The 17090-nt window shown below is 57.0% G+C and overlaps 10 protein-coding genes across 16 annotated transcripts; 5 read left to right on the top strand and 5 right to left on the bottom strand.

The window, feature by feature from the left end:
• Positions 1-167: 167 nt before the first annotated feature.
• KVP17_000064 (uncharacterized protein) lies at positions 168-1329 on the top strand (the record flags this gene model as incomplete). Its single annotated transcript, XM_068515795.1, has 2 exons — positions 168-924; positions 953-1329. The coding sequence occupies 2 exons, from the start codon at positions 168-170 to the stop codon at positions 1327-1329; spliced, it is 1134 nt and encodes a 377-aa protein (XP_068371425.1).
• Positions 1330-1496: 167 nt separating this feature from the next.
• KVP17_000079 (uncharacterized protein) lies at positions 1497-2744 on the bottom strand (the record flags this gene model as incomplete). Its single annotated transcript, XM_068515972.1, has 1 exon — positions 1497-2744. One exon carries the CDS (start codon positions 2742-2744, stop codon positions 1497-1499), a length of 1248 nt encoding a protein of 415 aa, XP_068371458.1.
• An 81-nt stretch (positions 2745-2825) lies between these two features.
• Positions 2826-4292, bottom strand: KVP17_000075 (uncharacterized protein; the record flags this gene model as incomplete). Its single annotated transcript, XM_068515936.1, has 1 exon — positions 2826-4292. The coding sequence occupies one exon, from the start codon at positions 4290-4292 to the stop codon at positions 2826-2828; it is 1467 nt and encodes a 488-aa protein (XP_068371449.1).
• An 82-nt stretch (positions 4293-4374) lies between these two features.
• On the top strand, positions 4375-5409 carry KVP17_000082 (uncharacterized protein; the record flags this gene model as incomplete). Its single annotated transcript, XM_068516019.1, has 1 exon — positions 4375-5409. The coding sequence occupies one exon, from the start codon at positions 4375-4377 to the stop codon at positions 5407-5409; it is 1035 nt and encodes a 344-aa protein (XP_068371462.1).
• A 29-nt stretch (positions 5410-5438) lies between these two features.
• Positions 5439-8789, top strand: KVP17_000066 (uncharacterized protein; the record flags this gene model as incomplete). The annotated part of the gene is made up of 1 exon (XM_068515810.1): positions 5439-8789. One exon carries the CDS (start codon positions 5439-5441, stop codon positions 8787-8789), a length of 3351 nt encoding a protein of 1116 aa, XP_068371428.1.
• A 251-nt stretch (positions 8790-9040) lies between these two features.
• Positions 9041-10747, bottom strand: KVP17_000085 (uncharacterized protein; the record flags this gene model as incomplete). 2 transcript variants are annotated; one of them, XM_068516060.1, is made up of 1 exon in its annotated part: positions 9041-10747. In XM_068516060.1, one exon carries the CDS (start codon positions 10745-10747, stop codon positions 9041-9043), a length of 1707 nt encoding a protein of 568 aa, XP_068371466.1. The 2 variants fall into 2 exon arrangements, with proteins under 2 accessions (XP_068371466.1, XP_068371467.1); XM_068516061.1 differs by having other exon boundaries at positions 9041-10618.
• Positions 10748-10765: 18 nt separating this feature from the next.
• KVP17_000068 (uncharacterized protein) lies at positions 10766-12164 on the bottom strand (the record flags this gene model as incomplete). 3 transcript variants are annotated; one of them, XM_068515836.1, is made up of 2 exons in its annotated part: positions 10766-11187; positions 11216-12164. In XM_068515836.1, the coding sequence occupies 2 exons, from the start codon at positions 12162-12164 to the stop codon at positions 10766-10768; spliced, it is 1371 nt and encodes a 456-aa protein (XP_068371433.1). The 3 variants fall into 3 exon arrangements, with proteins under 3 accessions (XP_068371433.1, XP_068371434.1, XP_068371432.1); XM_068515837.1 differs by lacking the exon at positions 11216-12164 and having other exon boundaries at positions 10766-11143; XM_068515835.1 differs by having other exon boundaries at positions 11178-12164.
• A 69-nt stretch (positions 12165-12233) lies between these two features.
• Positions 12234-15334, bottom strand: KVP17_000067 (uncharacterized protein; the record flags this gene model as incomplete). Of its 3 annotated transcripts, XM_068515820.1 has the most annotated exons (3): positions 12234-12838; positions 12867-12963; positions 12992-15334. In XM_068515820.1, 3 exons carry the CDS (start codon positions 15332-15334, stop codon positions 12234-12236), a joined length of 3045 nt encoding a protein of 1014 aa, XP_068371430.1. The 3 variants fall into 3 exon arrangements, with proteins under 3 accessions (XP_068371430.1, XP_068371431.1, XP_068371429.1); XM_068515821.1 differs by lacking the exons at positions 12867-12963; positions 12992-15334 and having other exon boundaries at positions 12234-12848; XM_068515819.1 differs by lacking the exon at positions 12234-12838 and having other exon boundaries at positions 12863-15334.
• A 924-nt stretch (positions 15335-16258) lies between these two features.
• Positions 16259-16603, top strand: KVP17_000081 (uncharacterized protein; the record flags this gene model as incomplete). The annotated part of the gene is made up of 1 exon (XM_068516003.1): positions 16259-16603. One exon carries the CDS (start codon positions 16259-16261, stop codon positions 16601-16603), a length of 345 nt encoding a protein of 114 aa, XP_068371461.1.
• Positions 16604-16655: 52 nt separating this feature from the next.
• KVP17_000084 (uncharacterized protein) lies at positions 16656-17090 on the top strand (the record flags this gene model as incomplete). 2 transcript variants are annotated; one of them, XM_068516040.1, is made up of 1 exon in its annotated part: positions 16656-17090. In XM_068516040.1, a coding segment is annotated over one exon (435 nt), but the record flags the coding sequence as incomplete, so codon positions are not given. The 2 variants fall into 2 exon arrangements, with proteins under 2 accessions (XP_068371464.1, XP_068371465.1); XM_068516041.1 differs by having other exon boundaries at positions 16656-17062.

Here is a 17090-nt window from a genome sequence, read left to right as displayed (position 1 = left end):
ACTGGACTTGAGTGGGGTGACGTGTCATTATATCCGATGCGAGAGTTTTTCGCCGTCCTTGGTATCCATTGAAGCCATCAGAGTGCGCTGCCACGGGATGCCTCCGTAGTTGGAGGGTTCGGTGTCGTGTGCACGGCGTATCCTCATGAAATATACAGAATATCAGCATGGCAGACGAAGGAGAGCGTGATGTCCCCTTGGTCCTCGACAACGGAACCGGAATGATGAAAGCGGGCTTCAGCGGCAACGACGCTCCGCATGCGGTCTTCCCATCGGTCGTCGGCCGCCCCAAGCACCAAGGAGTCATGGTGGGAATGGAAAACAAGGACTGCTTTGTGGGCGACGAAGCCCAAGCCAAGCGAGGCGTGTTGGTATTGAAGTATCCCGTGCAGCATGGAGTGATTTCGAACTGGGATGACATGGAGAAGGTCTGGCACCACACATTCTTCAATGAGCTCCGGGCTAATCCTGAGGAACGCGCAGTCCTGCTAACCGAGGCGCCGCTTAACCCCAAGGCCAACCGGGAAAAGATGACCCAAATCATGTTCGAAACATTTGAGACGCCCTTCTTCTGGGTGGCCATTCAGGCGCTTCTCTCACTATACGCTTCCGGTAGGACTACCGGAATCGTTCTCGACAGTGGCGACGGCGTCACCCACACTGTTCCAATTTACGAGGGGTATGCCCTCCCCCATGCCATACTGCGCCTCGACCTGGCTGGCCGTGATTTGACCAACTACTTGGCTCGAATCCTGACTGAGTCCGGGAACACCTTTACCTCCAGTGCGGAGATCGAAATTGTGCGTGACATCAAGGAAAAGCTGTGCTTCGTTGCGCTGGACTTCGAAGACACTCTGCGGCAGTACGAAGAGGAGGGCATCACGAAGACGTACGAGCTTCCGGACGGGCAGGTTATCATGATTGGTGAGTCTATGGCTGCGGTAGAATTCAGGGTCGGAAGTGTTTCGGTGCCCGGAGGCGCTGTTCCAGCCGTCCTTTACTGGTCAAGAGTCGCCTGGTGCCCATCAGACACTTTACAACTCCATCATGAAGTGCGACGTCGATGTCCGCCGTGATCTGTACAACAATATCGTCTGCTCTGGTGGAACGACTATGTACGAAGGCCTCAACGAGCGCCTCATGAAAGAGCTGCAGGTGCTGGCGCCACAATCGATCAAGTTGAAGGTCGTCAGCCCGCCTGAGCGCAAGTACTCTGTCTGGATTGGCGGGTCGATCCTCTCCTCGCTGTCAACTTTTCAGCAGATGTGGATCACACGCGACGAGTACGACGAGGCTGGACCAGCTATCGTGCACCGAAAGTGCTTCTGATGTGTCCGACAACAGGTGCAAATCTGATATCTATGCCCTTGTTCTGATAATGTACTCCACGTGAGGCCCTTGGTTACTCTCCATTGAACAACAGGGGATTCTGACACTCAATACTCAACAACAGGGGATTCTGACACTCGATACTCCCTTATGGGACACATTACACACTACACTCCGTTTGCTAGGCCCTCCTGGGCAATCTGGTCCATGTGTTCGCTAAGGCCTCGCGAAAGCTCGATCCAGTTGCGAGTCCGTTCAGCGAGGACCTGTAGCCCTCGACTCTTCAGTCCTAGCACTTGTGGGCGAACTTCGCTGATTTTTACCTTCTGACTGACTTGGTCGATCTTAGCGTCAAAGAGTCCGTTCTTGATGGCTGACATGACCAGCATTTCCACCTGATTCACATCCAGCAGGCAGTTGCACCGGATGTCCTCGAAGGTGAGCACGCCTGCAGGTTGTCGGAAGGCCAGGTCCATGAGTGCCAGCATTCGCACCTTCCATTCCACCGTGGTAGAGTGCTCCTTCAGGAGGGAGTTGCCATCGAGCAGTGCCGACCGCTCCGATACGACTCGTCGGAACTCGTTCATATCCGCGTCCACAAAGGCTGTACACAGGTCGCTGAGGGCCATAAAAGCTTCATGTCCAGGATACCCAGAGAGCTCGCGCGCCGACGCCACCAGAGGGAGGGCCATCACCTCTCCAAATGTGAAGAGGTTCTTGCAAATGAGAGCGATCGTCAGCAAATCGCTCGCCATCTCAGTACGGTCAGCCTTCGGAATCGATTCGGTCGACACGTAAGACAAATGGAGCAGGCGATGGTGGTAGGCCTCTTCATGCTCACCCATGGCCTTCAGCAGGCAAGACATCGTGTGGTGCCACTGGGCTGACACCAGCACGTCCATGCCGAAAGTCTCATCGAAGGCGTGGCGAGCGGACTGCACGGCCTCCTCTGCCGCTTCAACGTCACCCATTCGGAGCAAATCCAGGCAAAGACGAGTCTGCCGCGTGATGAGGACTTCGCTGCTCTTGCCCTCCGCGTCCACAATGTGGTGCATGAAGTGTACGGCGTCTAGAGGCGGTAGCAGCTCGCAGATATTACAGGCTATCTTCACATACGTGTGAGGATTAAGGTCTCTGGCCCGTCCCACCATCACTACAGAAAACAAGCTTGCAAGGCACAGAGGGTTACTCACCGGGTACTGGACGTACTTCACCATCGCCATCGTCATCTCGTGGTACAGCTTTCCCGATTCCAGTTCCTGGATGCTGTCGAGAAGTTCCCTTTGCTCCCCTGAAGAGCCAAGACGGACTCTCTCCTTGTTAAAAGCCGCTTCGAATGCGGACGGGTGGGGCTTCACCTTCAAGTAGTCCTTCACAGGTGAGGGTCTATCTAGTATGTCAGCAAGCAGACCCATCAAAGCGAGATTTAACGTTTTCTGAAGCGCTAGGCCATCTTAATCAAGCGCTTCCTGCCAGACAAAAGTATAAACAAACCCTCAATCATCACTTTGAACACCTTCCAATACAGCCGTGGTTACCTTGAGGTTGTTAGGCTTCTTTGCTTTCTTATGCGTGTCGAAGGGATCCAACGGTTCACGACTCAGCTGCTCTCGGAGGCTAATGGCGAACGCTAAATTCTTCTGGATGCGATCATTAACCATATCGGCATCCATGTCGGGATTCAGTACATCCGGGAACTTCTTCTGGAGCTTGGCAGCCATCCGTTTTCCGCCTACCATTTGTCTCCGCTGTTCCAGAGACTTGCGCATGCCCTTCACAAGAATCTTGATATGACCCGGATTGGTAGAGAGATTCAGACTCAGCTGAACAACGTAGTTGGCAAATCTATTGAGCATGAGACCCTTGACACCATCTACTCCGTCCGACACAATAGCTCCGATCAACAGTTCACGTGAGTCGTCATCCCCAAACTCGAGAAGACGCTCAATGACATTGGAACTGAACTTCTGCTTCGAATGCTCTTTGTTTCGAGGCACGATAGCAAGCGCGATGCGTTGTCGACGAGATGGATCCACCACTTTTACAACGTACTGGAAAACGTAGTTGCCAAAAGCATCAGAGGCAATGGTGGAGGTGTGCGCGATGATGGCGTCTATAAGTCGGTCGCGTTGAGGTTTGGGAAAGTACCGAAGACACTGCTGAACAATGAGGCAGCCTCTTCGATGTGTCGCGAATTCCAGAACGCTCTCGACGACAGCATCCAAGATGAAATCCAGTTCCGACAAGGGCCAGCTCACGATCATTTGTTGGAGAATGAGGTTGGCCTGGAAATTTACAATGAGTGTGGTAATTTCGCGGTGGAGACCGACAAGCAATCGGTCTCGGTCCGCCTTCGCCGTTATGCGGCATATCAGTCTTTGCAGCGGTACGGTGGCAGAGCTTTCTCGGCACCAATGTACAAATCGCTGCTCAACGCAGGACACGATCAAGCTCACTTGGTCTGGTGAGGCTGCCCGGACTAACCGCTCTGCGAGCACACTGTCGGTAGAGGAGCCCAGGAGGCTTTGGAACTCAGACATACCGGCAAGGAATGCTGCATTGGTGATTTCGGATCCGTTGGAGGCCAGTGCTGCCGCCAGCGACCGCTCGTCGGTGCCGCTCGCGCCATAAGCTGGCCAGGTGTACTGTACGTGGACGCTAGGCGATTGCGACGCCTTCCGAAGGGACTCAGAAGGACAGCTGCTGTTGGTGGTGTAGCCGCTGCTGTTGGTGGTATAGCCGCTGCTGTTGGTGGTGTAGCCGCTGCTGGGAGCGTACCCGCTGCTGTGGTCATCTATCTCCCGCGTGGCGGCACACTGACAGAGCGAGGTCAGCATGTGCTGGTCGCCGTTCTCGTGCGAGAGCGACTGGAGCATCTGGGCAAAGACATCCGCACTCTTTTCGTTGGGGCGGAACTTGCTGGGAAAAAGGTTGGCGAGGAGCTCGGTTGACGAGACATCCATCTCACTGAAATTGTCACTTTTCCTGGTCGAGTGGGGTTTGTAGCCGTTACTCTCTCTGAACTCAACAGACCCAACATACAGGATGCCACCCTTGTTTAGATGTCCCTGCCTTTTTCCATCTAGGTACGTCCCGATTCTCGGGGCCCTCTTGGTTGGCGTCGTGGTTGGAAGCCAGCTCGAGTTCGTGCGGGGTGCAATACGGCGTTGGAAGAACCAGCCCCCCGAGGACGCACCAGACGACTGTCCCTTTGGGACAGAAACTGCCGGCGTGGCGAGCGCCTGTGAGGGGTGCCCGAACCAAGCGGCATGCGCCTCTGGCACTCCAACAGTAGATCCCGCAGTGGAGGATGTCAAGAAGTGCCTTGCACAGGTGAAGCATAAGATCGTGGTCCTCAGTGGTAAAGGTGGCGTTGGCAAGTCCACTGTCTCCACGCAGCTGGCGTGGCATTTGAGTTCCTTGGGCCTCCAAGTGGGCCTGCTGGACGTAGATATCTGCGGGCCTTCCCTACCGCTGATGTGTGGTGTTGTTGGAAGCGAGATTCACCGATCGGGGTCAGGCTACTCTCCTGTCTACGTCAACGACAATCTTTGCGTGATGTCCATTGGGTTTCTCCTGCCTGAGGCAGACGCCGCCGTCATCTGGAGAGGCCCTAAGAAGAACGGCATGATTCGTCAGTTTCTGAGCGACGTCTACTGGGGCGAGCTGGACGTTCTCGTCGTCGATACGCCTCCGGGCACTTCCGACGAGCACCTGTCTGTGCTTTCGTACCTGACAGATGTTGACGGCGCCATTGTTGTGACAACCCCTCAGGAAGCCGCATTGGCTGACGTTCGGAAGGAGATTAACTTCTGCCACAGCACTGGACTCCGAGTATTGGGTGTGGTCGAGAACATGACGCATTCCGTCTTCGACGCCGGACGGCAGTCTGTGCAACACATGTGCTCACACATGGATGTGGAGTTGCTGGGGTCACTCTCCCTGGATGGGGATTTTGTGGCAGCGGGCGACGAGGGACGGAGAATTCAAAGTGCCGAGAGCGTAGCTGAGATGGCTCAGGTGGTCCAGAAAGTCACAAAGTTAATGGGTGTTGAGCATGAAATAGAATGTGAACGCTGAGAGCACCGACCTCTTGGTAAAAATACAATATGTTTGCGGAGCCAGTGGCTTTGCTGCTCGAGCCCTCGCTTCCCGATTGGATTTTCCCAGACCCACTGGTCCAGCACCCCGACTGCGCAGTGCTCAGCGTAACGCACGACAGGGTGGACCTGTACAACGCCGATCTCACATTGACGGCATCTCATCGCCTGCCAGACGTTCCTCTACAAGTGGTGGTTTGGACTCTGGACAAGAGTTACGTGGCGACTGTCTGGGACGACGCCGGCTGGGATGTACGGCTCTGGTCCGTGGATTCCACTGGCCTCCATATGGCGTTAAAGCGCGTGGTGGAGCGTCCGAAACACCGGTCGTTCCATTCGCGCCTCACTGAGGACTTCCGTCCGCATATGCAATGCGATGGGCGGAGTCTGATCGTCCAGACTTCTGACGATACCTTCGAAATATTTTCGGACGCTACCATTCGACAGGCACCAATGTGCAGCGCACCCCCCCGAAAGGCCACCACTCTTCAACTTCACGAGGCGCTGGGGGCACACCGGGTGACCCACTGCTCCATGCACAGCGCGCTGGGTTCGGTGACCGACTGGTGCTACCGCGGCGAGAAGCTGGCGATTCTAGGCGGCGAGACCACAGGAGGGGTGCAGGGAGTGAAGTCACGGGCTCGCGCAGCAGTGATGCATGTGCGCGGTAAGGCCGTGTGCCCGGTGATCAAGGAAATCGTGGACTGTCCGCCAGACGCCTTTCGCGTAGGGCTCGTAGGAGAGGCGGCTGTCATCCTTGGCCCTTCCCATGTGCTTTGGGTGCCGTTGTCCTCCATGAAATCTGAGACAAGAACTCTGAACTCAATTGGTCAAGGCGCTTCTCTAGTGGACGTCCCTCTTACTGGACGCGCTCTCTCTACAGGAACCATTCTGACCTTGGCGGGTATCGGCTTGACTGCCACGATCGATGACGAATTTCCTCATGGAATGAACGAAGATATCTTCTTAGGATCCAGCGCCTGCTCCATTCATCCTGTGTCGGACATCCGCGCCCTACTGGCCGTGCCTGCGCCGCAGCTGCTCTCCCAGCAGGGCGCTCTCTATGATCTGCACTGGTTACCAGATGGCCTGCATCTCAGACAGGTCGCCTTGAATGTAAAGCTCTCCGCAGATTCGGCGCTCGGATTCAATGCGCGCACTGGCAGGCTGGTGGCCGGCACATTGCTCTCCGGAGCTCCTGGTCTACACTCTCTCTCGTTGCACGTGGAGGCTCCGTGCCACTCGGCACCCAAGCCTACCTCCGGTTCCGACCTGGTATCCTTGTACTCGAGCTACAAAAAGAAGAAAGCAAAGTACAGCGTGGATCCCATATCAGTGGAGCGGGAAGTTGAGGTGCCTCTGGGTGTCGGTATCCGGTCCATTGCGCTGCGTGACGCCGACACGGCTTTCGTGTGCACACCGGACGCCGTACTCGAGCTATCGCTCGTCAACCGAATGCCCCTGACGGCTCTCTTGCGCCTTGAGCTGCCTAACGTGGAAGCACTGTGGTACGTTCCCCTGTCTTCGGAACAGTCCCTGCTTGTGGCGTCTACCGAGAGTGGAGTTGGGGGGTCGAGGACGTTTCTACTCTCAGACAAAGCTGCGCTCGATGAGTGCTCTTGGAGCATTGAAAAAGACACCGCGACCATTTTTATAGGTGGAGTACTCGTTGACGGTCAGCGTAGAGTCCTGCAGCTCACGCCGGAAGATGGTCACCTTCTTTCGGTTGATGGACGACGTGTCTACAGCTGGCCACTGACAGACTCATACGCGGACCTCCAGATGCTCCAAAACCGACTGGACCTGGCGACTGCGCTGGCCGAGCAAGACCCTGTGGTGATCGCCGACGCCCTGGACTCTCTGGTCGTGACTGTCTCCGAGACTGGACTGCTGCGGCTCTATAAGCTGGAGGCTGAGCAGGTGTCACCATTGATGTTCGCGGAGGACCGCACAGTGAGCTTTGCCTCGCTTTCCGATGGCTTCCTCACTGTGGTGTCCCGGACGGGAGACTCCCCGCTGGAGAAGGTCGAGGTTGTCGACTGTGCCTCTCTGGAGGTGGTTTTCTCCACGCGAAGCCTGTCTCTCAGGGCTCCGTGGCTGGCGTCTACCACCGAGGACTCCGACTCCCAGTGGGCTTGGAGCCCTGATCCCGCCGCCGCACCGGGTCCTTGTCCTGTTCGCGCGGTATATCTTGTTCGCGTGGGTACTTCACTGCTGCTTGTGGCTCATTTTCACGGTGAGGCTTCGCTCATCTACGAGATCCAACTGGATAATCGGTGTGCGAGGTGCGTTCCAGTCAGCGTCCAGCTCCCGAAATCGCTGGATCTGCGGGGTGAGATCGCACCCTTGACACGAGGGTTGCGGCCGCGAGTTCTGGGAGACCGGATTGTCTTCACTGTAGCGGGCAGATGCGTGCGCTTGCAGCTGCGCGACGACGGTCAGCTCCTAGGAGGGCACTTTCTGGGATGTGCGCTGCTGGACGTGCAACCGGTGGCGCTCTCTTGGGTCGACTCCCCTTGCTATTTCGTAATCTTCAAAAGGGGGTCGCTGGCGTTGTGTGTAACGGGCGACTGGGAGGACCGCCTTCCTTTGTGCTCTCGAAAAGTACTCAAAGGCTCATACGAGAAACTGGCGGTGAAGGATGCTGTCCTGGCTGTCGTATCCGTAGATCCTTCACCCAACCTCACCAACATCGCGCCTATGTCAGCGCTGGGCGCTCTCAACTGCAACCGCCCCATTGGCGTCGACAACCGAACGTCCTTCAAACGACACCTGGAGCGGCAGGCGCGGCTTCCCTCTTTGACCGGGTTCAAGTGCACCCTCAGCGTCTACACCTTGGACGGGTCGTCTCCTGTCCGCGTGGGAAAGGTGCCCATGGTCCCTAACGAAACGGTGACCAGCCTAAAATTCATGTCAGAGACCGCTGAATCCGAGCTACAGTTGGCGTGCACGACAGCTTCTCGAGGCTCCGAGTTCACACCTGCAGACGGACGATTGATGGTCTGGTCGGTAGGCAAGTCCTTGGTAGAAGTCCTGCACCGTACGGAGCACTGCCCAGTCACCTGCGCCGGGTTCATCGAGTCCGACACGCTTTCTCGGCACATCTTCCTGTGCGCTGCGTCTCCTCGTCTCTACGCTCAGAGCCTAGGGGCAGACGGACCTCTGAAAGGCACGTTCTACACCACAGGCGGCTTTGCGACGTCCCTGGCTACCACAGGTCCGTCTGTGAGTGTAACTGATTTCCTGTCAGGTGTTCACTTCCTGCGCACTGACGGAGACCCTTCCCGAGGTTCCTTCGGGATACGCCCAGTGGGCGTACTGTCAGAACCTGAAATCGCCAACCCCGTGGCTGTAGAGTGAGCGAAGAGAGCGTTTTACACAGACACCTTTTCAACGGAAGCACCTTCCGTATTCTGGTTGCGTCGTACGACGGCGTGCTTCACGTGCTGGAAGTCGACATTCAGGGCAAAGCCCTCGAGGTGCTCCGCCACGTCTCCTCCTTTCGCCTGTCGGGGGATCCGGTGCAGATGTTGCCTGTCAGGCGTGAGACCTCTCAAGAGGTGCTAGTTCTGGACGACTCCGGCGCGTTGACACTGGTGGGCCTCGTCAAGTCACGATAGTTTCTGACGCTTCTGTTCCCGCATATATCCGCAAACGCACATCTTGAGACCGCATTTTGGACAGCGCTGGCTCTGGTTCAACAAGGACGCCTGCAGGGAGTCGTCGTTGGTTCGAGTGTCCAGCTGCCTGTTGGGTTGCGTCCGGTCGTACATCCTCATGAAATAGTTGCTGCCGGTGCGCTGTGCCACATTTCTCAGCACTGTCGCGCTGTCGCTGTCCTTCACTCCGACTCCGAGTTCCGCAGGCTCCCGGCCGGGATCCGTAAGTCCTACCCCTTTACGTGGGTAGGCCACTTGGTCGTCCAGTGGCTTCTCGAGCACAGTTGTCTTCTGTCGTGCTTGAATCTGATCTCGATGCCGCAGGTTTTTTATCTGGCCGTCGTAGAGTTCAAAGTAGCCTGTAGGTAGACTTGAGGGGTCGTTTGGTGCGAAAACCGGGTCCATCCTCCCAATCGCGTCGAGATCGGGCTGAAGACGAGGCTCCTTGCTGGCGTAAATCAACGCGCCATCCACACTCTTATCCTTGTCATAGTAGTTGAGCACGCTGCCGTTGGCACACGCGGCCAACAGCTGATTGGAGAGGGCACTCCAGACAATGTCGTTCACGCGAGTGCTGGTGTGCATACGACCAACTGGGTGGCACACCTTGGACGTGTCCAAGGCTACAATGTCTGCAATGCCCTCCTCGGACTCATGGGTGACCATCATGACCTCCTGGTCATGCCATGGACTCAGACAGAGAGGAACTTTGCGGGACGAGGATCGCAGCCAGTTCCACTCCAGCACAGGCTGGGTGAGCTTTCGAAGGTCGAACAACTTAACTGGTCCGGAAGTTTCACGGGTGAACACCCGCCAGTCATCGGAAGCACAGACGACCTGACCCACTGGAGAATCATGGAACCCGCGTAGCACCTGGTCTGGCTTGCCGTACTTGCGGCGTTCTCTCCAGAGCTGCACCGAGCCGTCACTAGCTCCGCCGATAATCGTTTTGCCAGTGGCGTGGGAATGACACACGGAATGAAACTGTACCCGCGATATATTCATGTTCCTGTGATCAACTCCCTTCAACACGTGGATTGATGGTAACGTCTGGTCGATGCCGATCAACTTGGAGTCCGTGTCGAAAAGCCGCACGCTGCAGTCCATTCCAGCGGAGGCGAACTTCACACGATCGAAGGGGTGCCACTGCACCTGCATCACGGAATGTGTGTGTCCGTATGTGTGCGAGATGTCACGGATATACATATCGCCCTTGACTGTCTCCTGGACATGCTCTCCGCGGGCACCGTCGAAAATGCGAACGACGGGGTCGCCGCTTGCAACGATGAAGACCTGACCGTGTGCGTTGTAAGCGATGCTCTCAACAGGGTGCCCTCCGAAAGGCTCAAAAGTACGGAAGGGTTCGCCCTTGGAGTTGAGCGAGGCCTGCTCCCACATACAGAGGTCACCCTGTAGGTTTCCAGACAGGTAGCGATTCTGGCTGGGATGCAAGGCCACGCAGTTCACGTCGCCTCCGTGATGCAAAGGGAAGACCTCAGCCTTCGGGAAGAACTGGGGCTCCCCCTCCATGAGGAGTTCCAATCGCTCGGCTTTGTCTATCTCACTTTCAGCGGGCATTGGTTGAGCATCTCTCTGCTCGGGAGTGGACCTTAGGGAGTCAAATCCGAAGAGCTCCCTCAACTGCGCTGCCTCTTCCATCAAAACCAAAAAAAATGTTTATTTGACTCGCTTGGGTGCAGGTTCGACATCTGCAGAACCCTCCCGTTCACGTACACGAAGGGACGTCAGCTCCCACTCCACAGATTCCAACAGAGCTAGGTCGAATCCGGCTGCCATTAGCGCTTCACGGATCCACACGGGTGCAGGTGCTTGCTCTGCAGGGAAGTGCTGCTTTAGAAAGTCGACTGCGAACTGTTGGAATCGCCCCATCTGTATTTCCTTTCGCATTCGCGCGCAGAGGCGACTCATGTAGTGCAGATTGTGTACCGTGATCAGCTGCGCCGCCACCGGTTCACGAGTGGCCGTGCGGTGAAGGAACGCTCGCGAGTACTGAGCGCAGGTCGTGCAGACGCACTGGGGGTCTATGGGTTGCATGTCGTGCTTGTACTGGCTTTGCTTGAGTTTCAGATTACCCGGGTCTGCGTTTTACGCCCCACGAATACCCACGCCAGTCTACTAGTGCTGTACCGAAGCGCGCCGTTCGAGTCGGGTACACGCAGTCGAACATGTCCACGCCTAGCGCCACGCAGACCACAATGTCCACAGCATGCCCCACCCCCATCAGGTACCTCGGCTTATTTGCGGGCAGCCCGTCAGGGCCCAGACAGATATCAACCATACGCCAGAAGTCGCCCTTGGCCTCGCCGCCGGAAAGCCCTCCGATGGCGAATCCAGGCAGAGGGCGCTGCTTCAACGCGGCCAGTGACACGCGACGCAAGTCGGGATGCAGCCCGCCCTGCACGATGCCGAACAGGTTCTGCGTGCTGGGGTTCGCGTGCGCCTTGATGCATCGGTCTATCCAGCGTGTTGTGCGGTGCGTCGCCTCCTCCACACGGGATCTCGTGGGCTCCGTAGCGGGAACCACGTCGTCGAGGGCCATCATCACGTCGGCTCCGATGATGTTCTGTGTCCGCATGGACTCCTCAGGCGTCAGAAGCATGGGTTCGTTGGTGTCTGGGTGCGCAAATCGTACTCCTTCCTCGGTTATCTCTGCCAGCTTCAGCAGACTGACCATCTGGAAACCCCCGGAGTCGGTAAGAAGATTGCGGTTCCAGCCCATAAACTGGTGCGAACCCCCAGCCTTCTCCAGAATGTTGGTTCCCGGACGGTTGGCCAGGTGATATGTGTTGTTAAGGATGATCTGAGGACCCAAGGCTGCCACAGTCTCAGGCAGTAACCCCTTGATGGTGGCTTGAGTTCCCACAGGCATGAAGACGGGCGTCTCAACAGGGCCGTGTGGGAGATCCATGATGCCGGACCGAGCGCGCCCGTCCTCCCGAACGAGTGTGAACGCAAGAGCCGGGGACTCCGGTGTGAACTCGGCAAACTTTAGCGCTGGATCAAACTTGCGGTAGTCGGAGCGCACCGCAGCACGGCGAATTTCAGGATCGTCCATAAATCACGACAATAGACTCTTTTGACACAAGGCAACCAGACTACGACCTGCATAGTTAAGAGCCCTAAATTACCCACCCTCGTTATCTGTGGCGATGAGACCCTCAGTATGTATTACTCGTTGGAACCTTCCCAGAAGCTCAGTTGCATCGAAGACCTCATCGTCATATGCAGCTTCCATCTGGGAGTATGCCACGGCTAGCTGTCGTGTTTCTTTCTCGTGGGCCACAGACTGAGAGGCTAAGGTGTGGCGAAGTGCGGCAGCCTCCTCGACGCTCTCTCTGAGGGCGGAGGCCACCTCAGCGTTCTCTTTGCGGAGCACTTCAACCTCTTCCTCCAATACGGAAACCTTGACCTTCGAGGCCTCTGTCTCCATTGGTCGCTCTCTCCAAAGGTCCGCAAGTATAGATCTCAATTCACACAACTCGCTTGCCTGGTTAGAGATTAGCACTCTTGTGGGATCTCCGTCGGAGTCTGTGCGTACGCTGGACGGCTGGTCCCCCTCGTTGGCAGCGAACGTCAAGACCACGACCTCGGCCCGGGACGCCAGTGCCTTCAGCTCCATGGCCTCACGGACGGAGAGCAGTCCGTTTTCGCCCAGCAGCATTGCAGTCAATGTTTGCTCTTCTGGCGAGTCTGAGGCTCGCGGCTTTAGAGGCAGCGCTCGCACACTTGCTGCATTCATGGCTCCTACGATGCTCACCGATAAGAGTCACGAGTCGAGCGTGGCCTCCAGCAGCGCTCACTGCGAACAGCTTGTGATGGGAGCTGCAAGCGACCCACAGCATCGCGGCTAGGGCCTGCGTTACGGTGCATCAAAATACCCACAGACACCAGGCTGTCCAGCATTGGGCAGTTAGAGTCTGAGCCATTCCACGGTACCATCTCCAGACGCATCAGATCCTTCAACAGCTCCACAAAGAAAAGTAATTGCTGCGGATCGGACGAAACGACATCCACGAAGCCATCCGCAGCCCCGTTCTCTGCTGATTCGCCGTTGATTCGGTCCTCCCACATGCACAGAAATATCAGTACGCGCGCCAGGCACCAGGACAGCGACGACTGCACCTCCTCCGGCGCTCCTAGAACCTGCGGCGACGATCCGTCCTTCTTCGAAAGCAGCGAGTGCATCAGTCTAGCGTACGACAGCAGTAGGCCCAGCAACGTCGTTTGACTCACTTCGCGAGCAGCTACCCAGGTCGGCCGTTCGAGCGGCAAGGCAAGAAGGTAAGTACAAAGAGAGTCGGCCGTCGGGGCTGCGGTTACGAGCTGCCCGAGGGCCTTTAAGGAATCCAGAAAACAGTCAAGCATGACCTGGTCAGCGGCTTGCCAACCTACCAGGCCGCTGAGGCCCTTGAGTGCAACGTTGTGCAGGTCTTTGAAAGACGTCAGGTGACCTTGGTCTGAGGGCTTATGGTCCACCAGATCTGTCAACCGGAAGCCGAGGGTAGTGAGTCCAGCCAACAGTTGCGAGAACACCGTCGTGGACGAGGACTGGTACGCCCGAAGGCACATTAAGAGCTCCACGATGGTCGCGTTGCCCTGAAGGGAGGCGCCGGTCAGTGATCTGGCAGCCCAGGCCGGCCATAGGGCGCCGGCGAACGTCAGATGTGCCGTCCGGCCTCCTGACCAGTGGATGTAGGATTTCTTGAGTGTGGCAGTGCGGAGCAGGTCCGTAATGACCGACACGCCTTCCTCCGAAGTCGCTGTGAGGCAGGTTTTCACCCAGTCATGGTGCGATTCCAGCAGCTTTGTCTGTAGACGTCGGCCGTGGACGACAAAGTTACGATTGGAAGAGAGAAACGTCCGCGACCACGTGGAAGACTTCAGCATAAGCTGCTGCACACGCGAGTCAAACAACGATGACTCCAGCATGAATAGAAATCGGCTGGACACGGCCTGTGGAATCCATGAGTGCAGTGTATCCTCATCCGGATACTGCAGGAGGCACGCATTCCCCACGTGCTCCACCAGCTCTTGCAAGAACCCAGAGGCTATGGCGCCGTCCACCACACGAGTCAGGCTCCGACTCCGCCAGAACTGCACAAGTGCCGCGGAAGCCATCTCCAGTCGCAGGGATCGAGTTGGCGCCCCGCCAGACCGCGGCGGCGATGAAAAAATAGGAAGCGTGGTGGCGACGTAGGAACCGAATAGGTCCATGAAGCCCTCCCTGTACGAATCCACGGCTTCAGAAACTGCAGTGAGATTGACAGTCATCAGCAGTTGGAAGGCCTCAGTCTCCACCAAGTAGTCCTGTCCAGACGACGTTAGAGAGTGAATCACCGTCCATTCAGTCGGATCGCAAGAGGACTCCGAGAGAAACGAGTCCACCACTGACTTCATCAGTGCAAGGTTGAACAGTGGTGAGCTGGGGTCCTCTAGGAGCAATGCCAGCAGTTTGGTGGATCGCTGCCTACACGCACTCTGCAGGTTCCGAGCACGTTCCTGTGAGAGGTCGTCGTCGCCCAACGGAATCACGGCGCCCTGACCAATCGCCTCCCGTACGAGACCTTCCATGAGCGCGGTCTCCGCCGAGACTAGTGAGTCGACGTCGCCAGCCAGCGGACCTCGGCAGAGGCCAGGGAACGGAAGGTTGGATCTTGGCGTCCCCTCGAACTCGATGAGCGCCACGAGGACGCCCCAGCACATGCTGCGCACCTCGGCGTTCACGTGCCTGGCGGCTCGGCCTAGAACTGAGGCCTCGCCCACCCTCATCCGAGTCAGAGACTCTATACATTCTCGACAGGGGTTTCGGCTCAGCGTCTCCAATATACTACTCAACATGTCGTCCAGAAGAACGATCTGTCGCTGGCTGTCGCCTTGATGGTACTCCCGAATACAAAACACCACAAAGTTGCGCCACTCCAAAGCAGCCCAAGCCATTTGGGGGGCCAGGCCCACGACGCAAGCACGGTCCTCCTCCTCGGCCCAGGCGTCCAGAAAGCCAGACATGTGCGCCAGTAGAGTGCCGCTCGCGCGAAGGAACAGCTCCACGGATTCCTCGAGCGGAGCCTGTGATTCGAGTTCCTTAAGTCTCTTTGTGCTATGAATGACGGTCTGAATCAGCTTCGTCTGTGCATCCAGAGATGTCACATTCTCTACAGACCATGACCCAGAGATAGCCCTGAGCGGGTCCTCTGGGGGCGGGCGGCTCCGAAAGAAGAAGGCCATGCTTTTTGTCTCTTTTTAGCGTTTTGTTGGTGTGACATCTCAAGAGGCCTTCAGACCTTTGAGAAGTCGTTTAGGAAGGCTAGGGCCACGTGCTGCGCATATTGGCAGTATTCTACGCAGAGCCCCAACGTACGTAGACACCTCACTCAGCGTGCACCAAGTTTCTGTGACGCTTCTACAACGGTTAAGCTGACCAGGCCGAATTCTGCATATATGGACCTCAAGGTACCTCGCTCGGTCCTAAACTCCGTAGGGGGCATCACCACGATCCATCGCCGTGTGCAGTCTTCGCCCCTCGTGGAGGATTTCACCTTCGTTTCCAGACACCCCACCGTGGAGCCTTTTCGCAGCTCGTTTGTTAGTTCCAATGAAGGGCCTTTCCAAGACCGGCGGCTCAGGGCCATCCACCACACTCGTTCGCACACAGCGGCTCCCCGAGAAGTTCGTGACACGCGGGTAGTCTCCGACGTGAGAGACCCCGCGCTCATGACAAGGTCGGCGGTCAGATCGTCTTATGCACCTATTGTTTCGAGAACGACTGGACCGCTGATATCCAGCTCCGGCGCCTTTTCTCACAAGCTCCCTGGTTATTCTCGAAGCGCGACACCTACATTCCTGCCACGCGCGGACCCCTCAGTCCTCTCAGGCGGCCCCACTTTCCTCCCGCGAGGCGATTCTAGCATCAGTTTCACTCGCTCCAACACTCTACCCAGCTCTGGAGCCGTGCTCTCACGTGAAGGCGCGTGGCTCCCACGCGGGTCGGTTGGAGCCTGCGGGCGCATTTTACACCCCGACTCGCTGCAGCCTTGCAATATAAGTTTAAGGACCCCTGTCAGGGAGACGCATTCGCACACCACGGCCTCCCAACCTCGGCCAGGTCCTAGTTTTTCGTCCCCTACATCCGCCTCCGTTGTGCGCCATGCGATGCGAACGCATACGCCGGGGCTGCAGTCCACGGTAACTGAATTCCGCCGAGCCAAACCACTCTCTCGCGTCCCTGAGGAGTCCGAGCCAGCTGAATTCGCCAACAGATCCCGCTCGCTTGAATTCGCAAACAGAGCCGGCTCTCTGTCTCGACCCTCCATCCGGCTGGACAGACATTCACGTGTGCCAAGCGTGCCTGCTGCCACCCGTGTGGAAGAGGTGCGCTGCGCGCCCAACCGTGGTGGCTGGGGGCTCGTGACGAGAACTCACGACTGCCACAGCCAGCCTTGCTTCACAGAGAAGGCGTTCGCAGGTCAAGCTGCTACATGGAATCGTCTGGTGTGACTTGTGTACTGTGCTTCCCCACAGAAACGCCAAAAATAGCTGCAATTGTTCAATGGAGTCCCGACTCGAAACCCGCCGTAAAGACTTCAAGAAGACCATCGATGACCCCCGCCGTCAACGGGAGGACACTATGGCCCAAATCAGGCGACAGGACATGACCCAACACCTAGTGAAGAAGAGACAACAGTGGATCGCCGAGGGAGAGCTGAATATGAAGGACGACAAGGCCTCTGTGAAGACGACCGCTCCGCCGACAACGGAAGACCTAGGCGCGGCGACCAACATGGTCATCACCGGAGACTTCGATACGAAGTTAGTGGCTATCCAGCAATTCCGACGATGGCTTTCAATGGAACGCTCGCCTCCTATTCAGGATGTTATTAACAGTGGCGTTTTACCGCACTTCGTGAAGTTCCTGAGCATGGACAGTCGCAGCGATCTGCAGTTCGAGGCGGCGTGGTGCCTGACCAACATCGCTTCTGGGAAC

The sequence above is a fragment of a genome, assembly GCF_019968985.1.
Source record: "MAG: Porospora cf. gigantea B chromosome Unknown PgB_NODE_84_length_43949_cov_119.755, whole genome shotgun sequence".
Lineage (NCBI taxonomy): Eukaryota > Apicomplexa > Conoidasida > Eugregarinorida > Porosporidae > Porospora > Porospora cf. gigantea B.
Note: the sequence above shows the minus strand (reverse complement) of the source record. Positions and strands in the feature narration are given on the sequence as shown.